The sequence below is a fragment of the Mustela putorius genome, unplaced genomic scaffold, assembly GCF_011764305.1.
Source record: "Mustela putorius furo isolate JIRA1106 unplaced genomic scaffold, ASM1176430v1.1 tig00003834_pilon_pilon_pilon, whole genome shotgun sequence".
NCBI classification, from domain to species: Eukaryota; Metazoa; Chordata; class Mammalia; order Carnivora; family Mustelidae; genus Mustela; species Mustela putorius.
The window spans coordinates 43872001-43889494 of record NW_025421987.1 but is presented as its reverse complement, the minus strand read 5'-3'; the positions used below and the strand labels follow the sequence as shown (position 1 = coordinate 43889494).

General features: G+C 39.0%; 1 protein-coding gene across 3 annotated transcripts in view; it reads left to right on the top strand.

The window, feature by feature from the left end:
• The first annotated feature begins 459 nt into the window (after positions 1-459).
• Positions 460-17494, top strand: part of IGSF11 (immunoglobulin superfamily member 11) — a 133860-nt gene continuing 116825 nt past the window's right edge. For 2 of the 3 annotated variants that reach the window (XM_045088411.1, XM_004761390.3), the window contains exon 1: positions 465-857. In XM_045088411.1, coding sequence (XP_044944346.1) covers positions 806-857 — 52 coding nt within the window. In that variant the 5' untranslated portion in view covers positions 465-805. Of the gene's footprint in view, positions 858-17494 lie in introns of all 3 variants that reach the window. The other variant, XM_045088412.1, reaches the window with a different exon arrangement.

The window sequence follows — 17494 nt, the reverse complement described above, 5'->3', positions numbered from 1 at the left end:
TGGGTGTGGGGAGAAAAGAAAAGAAAACAAAACAAAACTAAACACTATGGAATAGAACAAACCTCATCAATTCTTAATTTTGCCAGAATCAGATTTTTGCCAGATTATGTAGGTGACAGAAGAGAGGAAATGGACACATAGAAATCATCTGAAAACAGAAAAAAGTCTTGCTCAACGAAGGTTGTGGCAAGTCCTTCCTAGCGGACTCTGGGGATCAAGACTGACACCCCTGTCTGCGGAGTAGTTCACCGCAGGGGTGGGACTTGCCTGCAAGCCAGGAGGGCGTCCTCTGGACGGTCCCCAGCGGCGCTCCCAGCGGCGTGCGGGGGAGTGGGCGGCACCGCGCACAGGTGGCCGCGGCAGCGCCAGCTGCGCGCCGCGCTCGCTCCGCGGGTGGGCCGCCAGGCGTCGCGCTGGAGCCGCGGTTGCCCGGGAGACCGAGCGGGGAGAGTGGGCGGCGCGGAGCCGAGTGGAGCCGGGCTGCTGCCGGACTAGCTGGGCGAGAGTTGGGGGGGGGGGAGTGGCTCCCCCGGCGGCGCGACGGGCCGTCGGGTCCTGGGGCAGCGCTAGGTGGCCGCGGCGCTGCGGGACGAGGCCCGCGAGCCCGGGACGCGCCTGGTCGCAGCTCCGCGTCTGCGGAGCGGGGCAAGGCGCGGGAGCTGCACTTGTCTCGGCTGCGCGTCCCACGGTGCCGGCCCGGCCGGTCGGACCCGGCTGCCCCAAGAGCGCCGAGAGCCCGGCCCGCGTCTCCGCCTTCGCGACGAGGACCCGGGCGGGCGCTGAGCGCGCTTCCCGCGGCCCCGGAATGACTTCTCCGGGCTCTCCGCTGGCGCCTCTGCTGCTCCTCTCTCTGCACGGTGAGTAGCCTGAGCCCTCTGCTCCCGCTGGGGCCGGGCTGGGCCGGCGGGCCCTGGGTGACCTGTGCCAGGTCCTGCGAACCCAACTTTGCCAGGGGCCATATTCGTTGCTGTCGGCCGGGGCTCACGCGCCCACCCTCACCGCTGCTGTCCCGCCTGCGCCCCCGTCCCCCCTCCCCCTCCGAGCTTCTCAGGTGTCCCAGATCCTAGAGGTAACTGCGCCCGCTTCTCGGTTTCCGCGGATCCCGGACCTGCTTCTGACCCCGCTGTGCTTTTCAGATTACCACTCCCGCACTTACTGGGTCCGGGAAGAAATACTCTTTGGAATCAGTTTCCGTTATCCGGCGTCTCCGGGAAAAACAGAGGTGCCTTTAAAATAAATGAGAAAACTTTAAATTGTAGCTTTATCCTAACCTTTAACAAGCATATGCAGGTTTGACTGAAAATGTGATCTTTACTTTAAAAATAACTGTACAGTGTGCTACACTGTGTTCGAAAACAATATAGTTTTTGTACTCTAGCTTCTTCCCCAAAGCATTTAAATTGGTTTACAGAAATACAGAGTGTAACAGTATTAGAACAAAAAGACTAAATGTGTGCTTAATTTTTCAATGTTTTTTTTTAAAACTATTTCATTTTCTATTCTCTATTTAATCTTTTTTACATTTTATTGTCTATGAATAGTCATCATATTGAACTCTGATTTTTCATCTTATACTGTGCTTTTTTCTTTTGTGAGTGCACTGTCCTTGCAATGTTTTCTGTCCCATTTAATTAATGAGATTTATTGAGATTTATTCTGAAGGTTTTATTTAAAGAGCAGGTTCAGTGATTTATGAAATATTGTGGTTAAACTTGTTTGTTTCTGGAGGTACCAACATTTTTCCCATAGTTTTGCGGCCTTATTTGAACTGATAATATACCCATGGATCTTGAAATAACTTCATTTTAGTCGACTTAAATTGTTCAAATTTATTTAGTAGGGGAGAAAGGAATACAAAATTTTGTATACTTTTTCCATAAATGCCAGTGAAGGAAATCATCAGAATTGCAGGTAACTTTATTGGAGTTCAGTAGGTATATTTTTGGTGATGATGTGTAGACAATAATTCAGTGACATGAATATGTGCTTCCAAATTAATTTTGTCTGGTTGCCCATTTGAAGTGGCTGGCATTTTTCTCTGTCCTACTTCTTTCAAGTGTGAAATAATTAGCGTAAATGAGCTTTTTGTACAATTTCTTGGATATAACTGAAAAATGGTATAAATATTATTATAAGAGATGCTGCAATTTTGGTAAAAATAATTTGTTCTTAACCTTCATCTATTATAATAAATGCTGCTCTTTTTGTAAATAGCATTTGTATATAGTCTGTTTTTGAATTATTAGGCAGTACTTTTCAAGAGTTGATGTAATTTGCAGAAGCAGCCTTACAAGGTCATCTGATTTGTTTCCTTTCCTTCAGCAGAACTATTCCTCAGCTTTCCTAGGGTGTTTTTAAAGACGTCCAAGGACAACTCAGCCTTCATGATAATCTGTTTTGTAGAAGTACTTTTCACCCTCAGAAATGAACAATAATGTTCATTTGTTCAACATACATTTACTGAGCTGCCTTCTGAATTTGGCTGTCTGGTGGGGAGGGATGGTGGGGGACAAAGATGCATAAGAGATTGCAGCCTGTAAGGAGTCTGCGGTTTTAAAACAGGCTGTAAGCATATAAAATGATTAATGATACAAGGAATGTATGATGAGTGCCATTTATTAATGGTGATATCAAGGAAGACTTGATAGAAAAGTTTACTTTTGATCCGAACTTTGAGTAGGATTTGAATTGGCTGACATGGGAGTGGTTGGGCCTTCTTTCCAAGTCAAAGGGACAGCCTGGATGAAGGCTATGAAGTGGAAAGTGCAGGGGCATATTCTTGAAAGGCCAAGTGTCTAGCTGCTAGAGCAGGAGATGTGTTGAAAGGAGAAAGGGCTAAAAAATCAGTAAAACAATAGTAGAGAGCCTTGAATGTTGAATTTGGGATTTATTCAGGAGGCCATGGGAAGGCCACTGTTACTCAGTTTCCTTAAGATGGGGAGGGGTGGTGGGTGAATAATTATTGTGTGCATCCTTGTGCCTAGTGTAACAGTCTCCAGGAGAATACCATGTCCTCACTGCCATTAAGTTGAAGTCAAAGGCAAAGTTGTTTTGAATGAATTAGGGCCCATCCCTAGGACTTAGAATGGTGGGAAGGGGTGGAAACCTGAACTAGTGGCTTCGTTATGAAGGAGGAAAAGAAATGGAATGCTGAGTAGGTAATCATTGTAGCCTTGGCTACTACCAAGTCTTGATGCATGAAAGGTAGACATAGAGAGTCTCTTACATTTTTGAAAGAAAGTGGTTGTCAAGAGATTTCTGTTTTTATTTTTGTTTGACTTTCTGTGGAGTAATTTCAAAGGGAACTTGAACTGAAAAGTTGACTTCTGTATAGTTCTATCAATAGGTTAGATATATCTGAAGTGTTTTTTGTGCTACTTGTGATTCCTTGAAATAGCAGATAACTTTCCAGCATCTGAGAAAATCTATAAAAAGAAAAGATCACATAAAAATGAAATGAAAACGAAAAGAATTATGAGCCTAAACGTTAGCATTCTGAAAAAAGTCTTGCGAACTTTGGTTTCTCAGCTCTAACTTGAATTATGTAACTGCTTTGGCAGGATTCACTTTTTAGTAAAAAACCTGTAGTTTGACCTACATGAAAGGTGGCAGCCACTGGATGAAAACTTTAGAGAAATTAAGCTTAATCCACTGTATTTTCAATGTGGACTATTCAGGAAGGAATTTAAACATTAAATCACCAAGCGCTTCTAAAATGTTATGCTTAGGACTGTTGTCAGACTCAAGGTAATGGTGCAATAGGTAAAGACTTTTCCCCCCAGTAACAGTATGTGGCACATTTTCAAATGTGTTTTCGCACTTTGATAGTGGAAGCATTTATAATGAAAAGTCTCATTTGGATCTTCATACTTAAACCATGTGATTTAGTGCCAAACAAGGTGATGTGCTGGGACACAAAATTATTTAATTGCAATGAGTTCTACAGAACAAGGGACTAGAAATACTAGCTGGTTTGGGGGAAATCGTGGTACTCCCACTGAAATTCTCATCTACATTAGTTCATTTAGAATAGGGATTCTGAATTTATGTTATCTACAGTAGTGATGTTTGAGGCAATTGGAGGTAGGATTGCTGCATTTCTGGTAGTCCCCTCACTTCAAGTCCCCCCCTCTTTTGTTTGGTAAGGACTGTCTGGCACACATAAATCTCACCCTTGCATTTTGAGAAGGTCCCTTAGACCATCTGGAGGCTCTGATATCCTTCTTCAATTATAATTGAGAGTTACTGGTTTCAGAGGGGTTGTCAGTTCTTGGGTGGTGTTCAAAACACCATCTGATTTGAGCTGAATTTGGTCTTAAATGTGGAAAGTTAATTAATTACTTATTAGTTAAGCCGATTTACCTAAACTGTGGGAGGATTTTTTTTTTCTTTCTATTAAAGTTTGGGTAATTGATTCCCTCTGTATCTGGTTTCCTACCACCTAAGAAAGGGTAGTTTACATTTGTGAGGATTTAAAAAAAAAAAAAAAGACATGAAGTCAGCAAAGAAAATCTGTTTCCTAATTTCACAAATGATAGACTCAGCTGTTGATCTGATACCAGTTCATTCTTTACCATCGCCGGATAGATACCACAGAGGTCCTCTATGGTGGGACTCTGCCTCACATATGGATTATAGGAAGAGCATATTTTAGCAAATATCATCACAATTTTTATGTTTATAAAAAGGGATTAAAAATACAAATTTGCTGATGTGAAAAAAAAAAGGTCTGTCCAATAAAAAAAAAAATTCTTAGAGGATGTCTACTTACTGGTTTCCTTTCATTTAGCATTTTGATCTTGAGAGAGTTAACAAACTGACAGTATTAGACACATACTTTTACTTTAGAACAGCCTTGCCAGTAAAGAAGTTGAGACCCCAGAAGCAGTGAATTCAGGAAATTCTTGTCCTCCGTAGAATTTTTCGGAAGAATCTTCAGAGAATTAGTTGAAAATCAGCAGCCATGAATGGTAGTGGTTGGAAATTCAATGCTGTTATTTCATCAAGTGTCACAACTGTGTAATAACACAGTGTGACATTGTGAGTATAGCTCAAGTAGAGTGGGACCACTCCTTAGACCAGTCTTAAGAGACTAATTAATCCAATATTTTTAAAAACTGGAAAGAGGTTTAAATTTTTTTCTGAAGTCTGTTGAAGGTCACATCCATGGAAATTTTAAAAAATGTCCTAGTTTAGAGAGCCCCTCACCCACTTTTGTCTAAAGTCTCTCCCTGTTGACAGCAGTTGCTCATGTGAAAACATCCCCGCCACCCCAGAGTTTCTTCCAGCTAGGATTCATTCCCTGTGGACCATCCTCTCAGTCTGCAGTGATGTTTGTATCTTCCAAAATGTCAGAAGTCTTCTACTAATCATAGCTCCATCCTTCATCATATACTCAGAGATGCCTTAAGTAACATCAGACATCTTTTATAATACTTCATCTTTGGTTCCTTGTACCAGGTTCATCACTACCTGTTATGCAACTTCTGTCAGCTCCACAGGTCAGGATCATTTGCCAGAATACAAAATACCTGGCAAAAAGTGAGGGTGAAGTATAGTAAACATCACTTGTTGCAGAACACATTTCAGTCAGGCTAACATTTTAGGCTTTCATTGGTTAAGAAAGCTTGTAGTACATTTCACTTACGCATATTGCCTCTGTGTAGGTGCAGACTGCCATAGACTTAAGACAGTCTGCTTGTTAGCCAAGACTCTAGACAGTATGCAGACTCTTAATCATAGAAAACAAATTGAGGTTGGCTGGAAGGGAGGGGGTTGGAGGGATGGGGTACTGGGTGATGGACATTTGGAAGCATACGTGTTTTAATGAGCACTGGGCATTATATAAGACTGATGAATCACAGCCCTGTACCCCTGAAACAAACAATACATTATATGTTAATGAATTAAATTAAAAAAAATCTATTCTCTTAAGTACATTTTAGAATGATCCAGGATTTCTTGCTTAAAGGATTTCAGTGTTTCCATGTTGCTTATTGAATTAAATAAAAACTCTTCATCATGGGGGGAAAAATGAAGATATAGTAGCTACATCATCTGGCTATCATGAGACTCATGTAAGGTAAAGTTTCAATAAATATTATTTCATTACTCCCATTTTATTAAAGAAGAAAAAAAGTATGCAGAACATGTAAAAATGTGTTAACAGTGTATGACAAAGATTCTCAAACTTTTGGCCTTAAGATTATTGAGGACCGTAAAGAGTTTTTCTTTATGTGGATTATATCTACCAATATTTACCATATTAAAAACTAAAAGTAAGAATGTTTAAAAATATTTATTAATCAATTTAAAAACAACAATAAGTCCATTGTATATTGACATAAGTAATATATTTTTGCAAAAAGTGAGAATTTTTGCCCAAACCAAAAAATATTAGCAAGAAGAGGGGCATGTTGTTCATGTTTGGAAATCTCTGTAATGTCTGACTTATTTAGATGACAGTGGGATTCCCCTATCTGCCTCTGTGTTCAATTTAGTATGATGTATTTCTCTGGTTAAAATATATGAAGAATATCAGGCTTGACACAGATATGTAGTTAGAGGAGGAAGGGGGTATTTTGATAGCATTTTCAAATAATTTTGGATATTCTTTGATATTTACCAAAACTAAATAGGTAGTAGTTTCTTAAAGATTGGCTACCATGCAAAATTAGAAACCATTATCAATAAACATTTCTTGCTCTGTTATTTTAAAATCCATTGGTGGGTGCCTGAGTGGCTCAGTGGGTTAAGCCTCTGCCTTCGGCTCAGGTCATGATCTCAGGGTCCTGGAATAGAACCCCACATCGGGATCTCTGCTCAGCAGGGAGTCTGCTTCCCCTCTTTCTCTGCCTGCCTCTCTGCCTACTTGTGATCTCCCTCTGTCAAAATAAATAAATAAAACTCTTAAAAAAATCCATTGATATATATTGCAACTTGAGTGTATGATTTTTTGGTACACTGCATGATTTTTTGGTACACTGTGCATTGATAATTTAGAAAATATTGGTCCCTCAATACAGATTTTTACAAATGTTGACATACATTAAACTGTATAATATAAACACATCACATTTGTTAATATCACCACTGATCTTATCAAAAGTGTGTTTAGTCTTGGAAAACTGCTAAGCTGCAGTGGCAGATACAGGTTTTGTAAAATTTTAATATTTCCCCAAATTTTATTATTGGGAACAGATAACTGTCAGTTATTTCCCTGGAAGAGATAGTCTTATTTTGTTCAATTTGGAGAAAATGCCTGCCACATACCCAAGTCTGAATAATTGTAGTCTGTGGGTTGTTTTTTCAAGTAAAAATGCTGATCCACAAAACCAGCAACTAGTTCATTCAGCTTTGTACTCACGGAGTCACACCAGTGCTCTTCCCGGTACAGCCATTGTGCTTCGGTCTGCAGCATACGTGACCGATGGTTCATGCTGCCCATTTTGTCACACAGGATATTATAAGAGGTCAAGATTTAATAAAATTACTGTTACTGCTTCATCAAAGGCATTCTTCAGTGAAACTGGATTGTCTGTTTTCATGGGAGCCTGTGATGTGGAGGCCTGTGAGGAGAGTTCAGTGCCTGCACCCAGAGGGCCGTAAGGCCCGTGGTTCACCCACTGCTGTGTCTGCACCGTCAGCACAAGTGTCAACACAGGCACAAGCACATTGCAGTTTACCATCATTAAAAAAATAGCTTTTGGGGGTGCCTGGGTGGCTCAGTGGTTTAAGCCTCTGCCTTCAACTCAGGTCGTGATCTCAGGGTCATGGGATCGAGCCCCGCATCGGGCTCTCTGCTTGGCATGAAGCTTGCTTCCTTCTCTCTCTCTGCCTGCCTCTCTGCCTACTTGTGATCTCTGTCTGTCAAATAAATAAATAAAATCTTTAAAAAAAAATAGCTTTTACCCCACCGATTTTCTGGAAGGATCTTGGAGCCCTGTTGGGTTCACATACTGTGTGAAATTCTGGTGTTACTATAGTGGAATGTTAGTTTCCTCCTTCCTTCCTTCCTTTCTTTCTTTGTTTTTGAGAATTATTTCTGAGACAGCCCATAATTATTGCATGCTATGTAAGATGGTATTAAGTAAAGTATGCATATATTATTTAAGCATATAAGCTCACTTAAAATTCTTTATTTGTATATTTTATATATGTTTTTAATTACAGAAGTAACATATCTTAGGCATAAAAAATCAAACAATGCAGAAGTGTTTAAGAATTGACTCACCCTGCCTCCACCCACCAAATCTTCTGGTTTTGCTGTGCATTGTTCCAGACATTTTTGTAATGACAAAGTCTGCATGTACATGTACTTTTTTTTCCTTTAGTGAGGATCTTTATGGATCACATAGAGGACCAGTCATTTACATTTTTTGGAGCTTTTGTTTACCCTCTATCTAGAATCTAGGTTCAAAATTCAATTATGTTTGAATATATTTAGAAGGAAAATTATCATAGCCACTAGGTAGAAAGTGTGTGTGTAGGTGTGTGTGTGTGTGTGTATTTTGTATGTGACTAACAACCACCATGCCACCAGAAAATTTTTCATGAATTACTCATTTTGTGTTTTAAGTCAATTTTGTTGAAATATAATTAACTATTTAATTAACTATATAACTAACTCTAAGATCCTCCTGTTTTCAGTATAATATTATATAATTTTGATAGATTTACACACTTGTGTAAGCAGAGTCAAATATAGAAATTTCCATCACTGAAAATTTCCCTCATCTGCCTTTGCAGTTAAGTCCTCTGCTCTTGGGTCTGTCAAATGTCAGTTTGTTTCTGTAAGTATACATTAATTTTGACTTTTTAAAATTGTGTTACATTAGTACCATACATCATTAGTTTTTGATGTAGTGTTCCAAGATTCATTTTTTACATATTCATTTTTACCTATAACACCCAGTGCTCCATGCAATACGTGCCCTCCTTAATACCACCACCAGGCTCACCCATCCCCCCTGTAAAGTCACTCACCCTCCCCTCTAAAATCCTCAGTTTGTTCCTTGGAATTCACAGTCTCTCATGGTTCATCTCCCCCTCTGATTTCCCCCCTTCACTTTTCCTTTCCTTCTCCTAATGTCCTCCGTGTTATTCCTTATGCTCCACAAGTAAGTGAAACCATATGATAATTGACTTTCTCTGCTTGATTTATTTCACTCAGCATAATTTCCTCCAGTCCCAGCCATGTTGATGCAAAAGTTGGGTATTTATCCTTTTTGATGGCTGAGTAATATTCCATTGTATATATGGACCTCATCTTTATCCATTCGTCTGTTGAAGGGCATCTTGGCTCTTTCTACAGTTTGACTATTGTGGACATTGCTGCTATGAATATTGGGGTACATATGGCCCTTCTTTTCATTCCCTTTGTATCTTTGGGGTAGATAACCCAGTAATGCAATTGCTGGGTCATAAGGTAGCTCTATCATTACTTTTTTGAGCAATCTCCACACTGTTTTCCAAATCAAAACCACAATGAGATGCCACCTTACACCATAGAATGCCAAAAATTAGCCAGGCAAGAAACAACAAATGTTGGCGAGGATGTGGGGAAAGGGGAACCCTCTTACACTATTGGTGGGAATGTAAGTTGGTGCAGCCACTTTGGAAAACAGTGGGAGATTCCTCAGAAAACTAATTTTGACTGTTTTAACTTACCTAAATGAAATCATATTATTTGTGCTTGAACAGTACAGACTTCAAGTATTTATGTTCATTTTAAGTTTAACAGAACAAAGCAGGAGAAAGGAATATTTCAACATATCATTCAAACCACGCCACCCAGAATGTCCATTTTAACATTTGATGATTATGATTTATTTCTTGATAAATCTAGATAATTACTATCATTTAGAATTGTTTAAGTGCTTACTTTGTTCTCTGAATTACTTCTTGTTTTCCCTGCCTATTTCTATCCAAATTAAAGGTTAATTTGTATATATACGTATGTTACTGATCAAAATGTCTTTCCTAGAATTTGTTAGGAATTACTCCATATTTTCTGGCATGACTGTTGCTGTGCTGAAGTCTGAAATCAGTCTAGATTTAATTTTTCTTTCTTGAGAGTGATTTGTATCTGGATGTCAAAAGCCTTCCTTTATCTTTATAGTTCTATAGGTTAGCCATAATATATAGTGGTGTGCTTGTTTTTATGAGGTTTTTTTTCTCTGTGAGATATTGTATCTTTTCAATCTGCCTACTCGCTTCTTCCTGAATTTCAGATCTATTGTCCTGTATTATATTTCTGGATATTTCCATATCTGATCTGATCTTATACTACCTATATATTATTTTTACCTCTTCTACATAATTTTATTTTTAAAATTTTTAATTCAGCTTTAACTAAACCCAGTTCACTCATTTTTCTCATATTTTAAAAAAAGGAAATAATGTCATAAGTATCATTCTATAACTTATTTGTATAACATACCAATTTAACAAGAGTATTTTTCCATCTGTTACATGGAGCTACCTCATTCTTTTTGATGATCATTCAGTATATCATAGCACATATATGCTGTATATTTAACTATTTCCCCATTGTTGGACATTTATGTTGTTCTGGATATTTTTTTTAAGTAAGCACATGCCCAGTGTGGAGCCCAATTTGGAGCGTGAACTCATGACCCCTGAGATCAAGACCCGAGCTGGTATCAAGAGTTGGACATATAGCTGCCTGAAAACCCCAGGCACCCCTATTTCTGATTTTTTTATATTAATGATGTTGTACTGAACATCTTTGTACATATAAATTTAATAAAATGACACATTTCTCAAGAGTCTGACATAAAGTCTGGCGTTAAAAAAAAAATGCTTGGTTAGTGGCAGTTACTGTTATAAGGATTGGTCATCTCCAACTTGAGTCAGAAGGTAAGAGTTCTGTATAGGGAGTACCATCGGGAGATGTGGCCTGGGACACATCCTACAATTCTCCAGGCTTGCTTTCATTTATAAAATGAAGAAGTTGGATGAGGTAATCTCTTGTTCTTTTCCAGCTCTGTAATCTCATGATTCTTTGACTTGGCATCCAAGTATTAAGAATATTGACATAAAATAAGTTGGAGACACTATATTGCTAGTTTTAACATATTTACAAGACATAAGATTTCCAAAGATTTTACAACACTTGCCCTAGTTTAAGACAAGTTACTTGATTTTCCTCTCATCAATACAATGAGACTTTCTTTAATTCTAGGAATTAAAACCATCCTTATCTATTGTGGAAAGATAAAAAGTGGTTTCAAATATAAAGACTCTTATTTTTAAATTGTTTTTTTACTATGTACATAATTATTCTCTTAAATCCTTTATATCATAGATCTTATATGTGTCAGGAGGGAGAGGGTCAGTGATAAGCAGACTATAAATATGACAAATCTTTTTACCACAATCACTATATTCTGGTCTTTTGTCTTGATTTCTGTGACTTTTTTCTTCCTCTTTCTCATAAATTCTTTTGTCTAAATTTTATCTGTATGAGGTTACATGACAAATACAGATATTTTCCTAGTGCTGCTGTTGATTGAAAGTGAAAAGCCTGCGAACTTTTTTACAAAGATTTGATTGATTGATTGATTTAGCGTGCTCCAGCGGTGGGAGGGGGTGGGGGGTGGGGGGTGGGGGGGAGGGGTTAGAGGGCAGGGGAAGAGGGAGAGAGAAGGGCTTGATCTCATGACCCTGACAACATGACCTGAACTGAAACTAAGAATTGAAAGCTCAACTGACTGAGCCACCCAGGCACCCCAAGTCTGTGAACTTTAAAAGACAAAAACAAAAACAAAAACCAGGGAGTTTTAGTCAGGAAGATAGTGGTATTAAATGGAAAGCTTTGGGAGGTGTGGTTAGGGGATGTCTGGATTCTGACTCAAGGTCTTATGTCATTGATGGTGTTTCCCAGCTCTTTTCTTTGCATTTTTATGAAAGAAGATGTTTTTATACAAAGCCAGGTGGACTCCAAAATTGACAAAAGTTAGTCACATTGGCAGAATTTTAAAAATAATCCAGAGATTCATAAACTCAATGCCTACTATGTTGTCTTAGTAAGTATACTTTGTTTTCAGATCGTTAAACTATTCCAAAATAGTTACAGCAACTTAAACATGATTCATTTTCGTGAATGTATTTTCTGAAATTGTGATTTTTAATGCTTCTTAATTCATGATTTCAGTGTCCTCAGAGCAAAGCACGTTTTTAATTGGCCTTTGATCAATCTGTATTTCTGGTTTGCATCTCAACATTTATACTTCTTTGGACAAATTAATTGCTCTCCCCCACCCCACCCCTTCTTCCCTGGTTCCTTCCAGTTTAAGGGGTTGAGTTTCCTTTCTCATTAATAAGAACGTGTAAGGTTGTGAGCCACGGGGACCTGGACCAGGACGGTCTCTTAGAAGCTTTAATTCCATAATGTCCTTGATCTGAGGAAGCAGCTCAGTAATCTCTTCACAATTTCCATGACCAAGCCATCTGCCTGCATTAAAATAAATCAAATCTGCTTACTCCTTCAGTGTCTAACAAATATTCTATAAACTGATGATGAAGACCATGAACACAAAAATAATTTGCAGTCTTGAGCACTTCCTCTGAATTCTCAGATTCTCTTGACATAGTGGAAGTTGGCACTTCTCTTAGACTTGAGTAAGGGTAGTGGAAACGTTTCCCCTCCTCCTTTGGTTACTGTTATCCCAAGCATGGCAGGGAAACTAATTCAGCTTTTCCACATCGAGATTAACCTTCACAAGCCTTTCCTTGCCCTTCTGCTTCATATGTAATCGCTAATTAGGTAAACATGTGTGTGTGGGCGTGGGGCACACGCTGCTGCTTTTGGGCAGACTCTGGAATCTGTGTGGACTGTGGCGGCACAGTGCTGTACACATGTATGATCCCATGACCCGTTCTTATGCAAAATAGTTTATTTTTTCATATCTGGAAACTCCCAAATCTTGAGAATATTTCTTCTTAGTTTTCTTAACTTCACTTGCCTTTCTCTTCTCTCCACCTTCGAGATTTTTTACCCTTATCATTTTAAGTTCACGTTGTTCTGCCAGTTCTCTGGCTGATGTTTCCTTCACCTCTCTTCGCTTTGATCCACCTTTGCTTTTCTGCAAGGTTGCTTTTCTGTCAAACACTGCTTTCATCATATTCCTCTCCTCCTCCAACAACCAAAACAACACAAAGTCAAAACACCTTAAAGGAGAAATTCTGAAGTTTTCCTAATATCCCCTGTGCCCTCTGGCTTTCTGCTCTTCCCCACCTAGCATGTCCCCAGTGCCCTTTGCCACTCTGGTCCTGTCTGCCTCTTCGGTTTTGTTGCCCACATTTCCCAACCTTTGCTGGTGCATCTTTATTTCATTTTTTTTTAATTAACACATAATGTATTATTTGCTTCAGGGGTACAGGTCTGTGAATCATCAGTCTTAGACAGTTCACAGCACTCACCATAGCACACACCCTCCCCAAAGTCCATCCCTCAGCCACCCTATCCCTTCCCCGCCCCCCTCCCCCAGCATTCCTCAGTTTGTTTCCTGAGATTAAGAGTTTCTTAGGGTTTGTCTCCCTCCCTGGCTCCATCTTGTTTCATTTTCCCTCCCTACCCCCCACTACTCCCTGCCCTGCCTCTCAGATTCCTCATATCAGAGCGATCATATATGATAATTGTCTCTCTCCGATTGACTTATTTCGTGTTTTGCTGGTGGATCTGAAACCCGTCACCTCCTTCTCTTGAAAGCCATATTCCTGCCCTTCCAGGCCCAGCTCCAGCCTGGTCCCTCACACTGTGGCCTGACCCCTCTGTAGGGGATCCTTTCCTCTCATGATCTGTGAAGGCAGAACAGTCTGCCCTGCTCCCCTGATAGGTAGCGCCTCCAGACAGCCGTGCCTCGTTCTCTCACACTTGTTGCAAGCTCCAAAGGATGAGCGCTCTGTGCCTGCACATGGCAGGTGATTGCTTTGTCGAGTGAATGGGTAAATGTGAAATCTCTGCTTTCAGTGCCCTTTATCTTGTATTACATAACGGACAATCCAGTTCTCTCATTTCACAGGCAAAGAATTGAAATTCCATATATGAAATTGAGATATGCCTGTAAATTTAAATTTTTTTCCCTAGAGTATAGGCATTTCTCATTTTCAAAGAATGAAAAAAAAAAGACAGATTCTTTAATGTTGTGGATTGAATTTGCATTTCATGTGTGCTCTCGTTTCGAAAAGGTTAATAGTTTCTCACCCCTTTCCTTTACAGGAGCTAAGTTTACAGTAGCTTCCCACTATCTTGTAACATGTTCCTGCAGTAACATGTTCCTGCTGCCTTTCTTTAATTCATACTTTGTTCATCCCACTGAAGAGCAGAGACTTATATTCAGTCAGTTTTTTCTTTGGTTATGATATATTTCAAAGTTGCTATATTTACGAGAAAAGGCAATAGTGACAGGGACTAAATTTTTTTAAAAGTGTAATATACACAAAAAATAGTGTAAAAATCTTAAGAGTACTACTTAATGAGTTATTGTGAGTGGATGTACTTGTGTAACCAATGACAGCATTGCCCTCTCCCTGTAGACTCCCAGTGCCCCCTCAATCACCCTAGCATCCCTTGCTCCCCAAAGGTAGTCAGTTTTTGACTTCTAACACTGAAAATTAGTTGGCTTGTTTAGGAAATTTATGTAAATGCAATCATCCATATTCATTATGCATTCTTTTGCATCTGGCTCTTAAAATGCAACATTGTTTATGAGGTTTTTGCATATCATGTGTAGCTGTGGTTTCTTCACCTTCATTATGGTATAGACCTTCTTCCTGTGAATGTACCATGGTATCCACCTAGCCATCCCACTGCTGATAGACATTTGGGTTTTTTTCACTTTGGGCCTATAATGAATAAGGCTGAAGTGAATGTGCTTGGACATGTGTGGCTTTGATGCAAATCAGAGTGCCTTTCTGTCAGGTGTATACCTAGGAAACAAACTGTGTATTCATCTTCAATAGATACTGCCATTTCCCCTAAAGTGTTGTGTTGATCTTTATGCCTGCTAGCAGTGTTTGAAAGTTGTTTCCTCCACATCCTTGTGAACACAAGCTATTAGATCTATTTAACTTGAGCCATTATGATGGATGAATAAGGGTATCTCATTGTGTGTGCGTATGTGTGTGTGTTTGTAATTGATTACTGATTACTGATGAGGTTGCCCACCATTTCCCCTTTTTGGCCATTTAGGTATCCTCCTATGTAAATTGTCTGCTCAAGTCTTGCTTCTTTTTTTTTTTTTTTCTTTATAGCTTTATTGAGATATTATTCACATGTTGTATAATTTACCCATTTAAAGTGTACAATTTGGTGGTTTTTGGTATATTACATTATTTATTTTATAAGTCAATGGTTTGGATATAATATGTCATTAATTTTTAATAATCATGGTAAAACATAATATAAAATTAGCTATTTTAACCATTTTTAAGTGTACAAATCAGTGGCATTAAGCATCACAATGTTGTACAAATATCATCACCATTTCCAGAACTTTTTCATCACTTCAAACAGAAACCTTATAAACATTAAGCAGTAACTCCCTGTTTTCCTCTTCCCCCAGCCGCTGGTAAGGTCTAGTCTACTTATATTTCTATGAATTTTTCTATTCTGGGTACCTCACATAGGTGGAATCATACAGTATTTATTCTTTTGTGACTGGCTAATTTCACTTAGCATAATGTTTTCAAGAATCATTCATGTGATAGCATGTATCAGAACTTCGTAAAATCTTATGACTGAATATTTCATTGTTATGTGTGTGTGTATATATATATATATATATATATATATATATATAACATTTTGTTTATCCATTTATCTGTTGATGAACCTTTGGTTTTTGTCAGTTTTTATTTATTTTAAAAGATTTATTTATTACAGAGAGAGACGTGGGTGGAGAGGCAGAGGGAGAGAATCTCAAGCAGACCCCTTGCTCAGCTCAGAGCCCCTCTCGGGGCTTGCTTCCAGAACCCTGAAATCAAGACCTGAGCGAAATCAAAAGTCTGATGCTTAACTGACTGAGCTACCCAGGTTCACTTGCCAGTTTTTAAAATTGGAGGGTCTGTGTGTCTTTTTTTCTCCCAGATTTGTACAGGTTTTAAAATGTTTGTCATATTAGTGGCACTCTGTTGGTTACATGTGTTGCAAAAATCTTTTACCCTGTGACTTGTCTTTTCAGTCTTCTTACTTTGGTGTCTTTTAAAGAACAGTTCTTGATTTTAATTAGTGCAGTGTTAACAATTTTTCCTTTTTGACTAGCACTTTCTGTGTCTTGGCTAAGAATTTGTTGCCTGTCCCAATGTTGTTAGGATATTCTCTGTTTTCTTCTAGAAGCTATGCTGTTTGCCTTTTATATTTTGAACTACAGTCCACCCAGAATGATCTTTTGGCTGTGTGTTGAGGTTTGGGAGCTAGGGGTTAAAACTTGTGGTGGTGGTTTACCCATTTATGTTTATGTCCAGTCTTTTTGTTTATATAAGCTCTTTGATATGGTCTTATGTTTCATATTACCTTCAGGGTCTAGTACAATGCCTTGCACATGGTAGGTGTTGAATAAATGCTTACTAATAACAGTCAATCCAGAAACACTCACTTCCCAAAATACTGAAGGGATCCAACCAGAAGGCTATGAGATCTGACTTTGTTTGTAAATAGTATTCATTTCTTTTTTTTTTTTTTAAGATTTTATTTATTTATTTGACAGGAGAGATATCACAAGTAGGCAGAAAGGTAGGCAGAGAGAGAGGGGGAAGCAGGCCTCCCTGCTGAGCAGAGAGCCAGATGCGGGGCTTGATCCCAGGACCCTGAGATCATGACCTGAGCCGAAGACAGAGGCTTAACCCAGGCGCCCTTCATTTCCTTTTTATAGCATTATTTTCTTCTCTCCTTTTGTTTTATTTTGTTTTTGGTCTCCTATCTCCCTCATCTTCCCCTGTTGCCTCTGCCCTGTTTATCATCATCATCTCCTGCTTCATTAATACAGTCTTCATCATCTGGAGCTGAGGTTGCATTCTGAATCTCATCATCTTCACTTTATCATTATATAGTAATTTCTTTTAAAAATAATAATTTTAGTGGTATAATAGCCTTTCCTGTTGTTGGGTACCTTGCATGATAATTGCACCACCTTACATTTGTTTTCTATAAGGAATTTGAGCTTAGGGTCCAAAATGGTTTCCACAGAAATTTTATGCAAAATTTAGTGTTGTATGCATTTGATTTTTTTCTTTTTCCTAGGGGAGAATATCTCAACTTCTTAAAAGTATGTCTTTTCATTTTCCAATGAACTATTGAGAAGCCCACTGTTTGTGTACCACTGTAGTAAACACTGGGGGTATGTGGAGTATTTAGTATGGTAACCGGTCTTGAGGAGCTTAAAACATACGTAACTATAATTAGAGTGGTAAGTTCACTTATAATTTGGAGATTTAAGTGAATCAGAAGGAGTGATTAGGGAGCACTTGT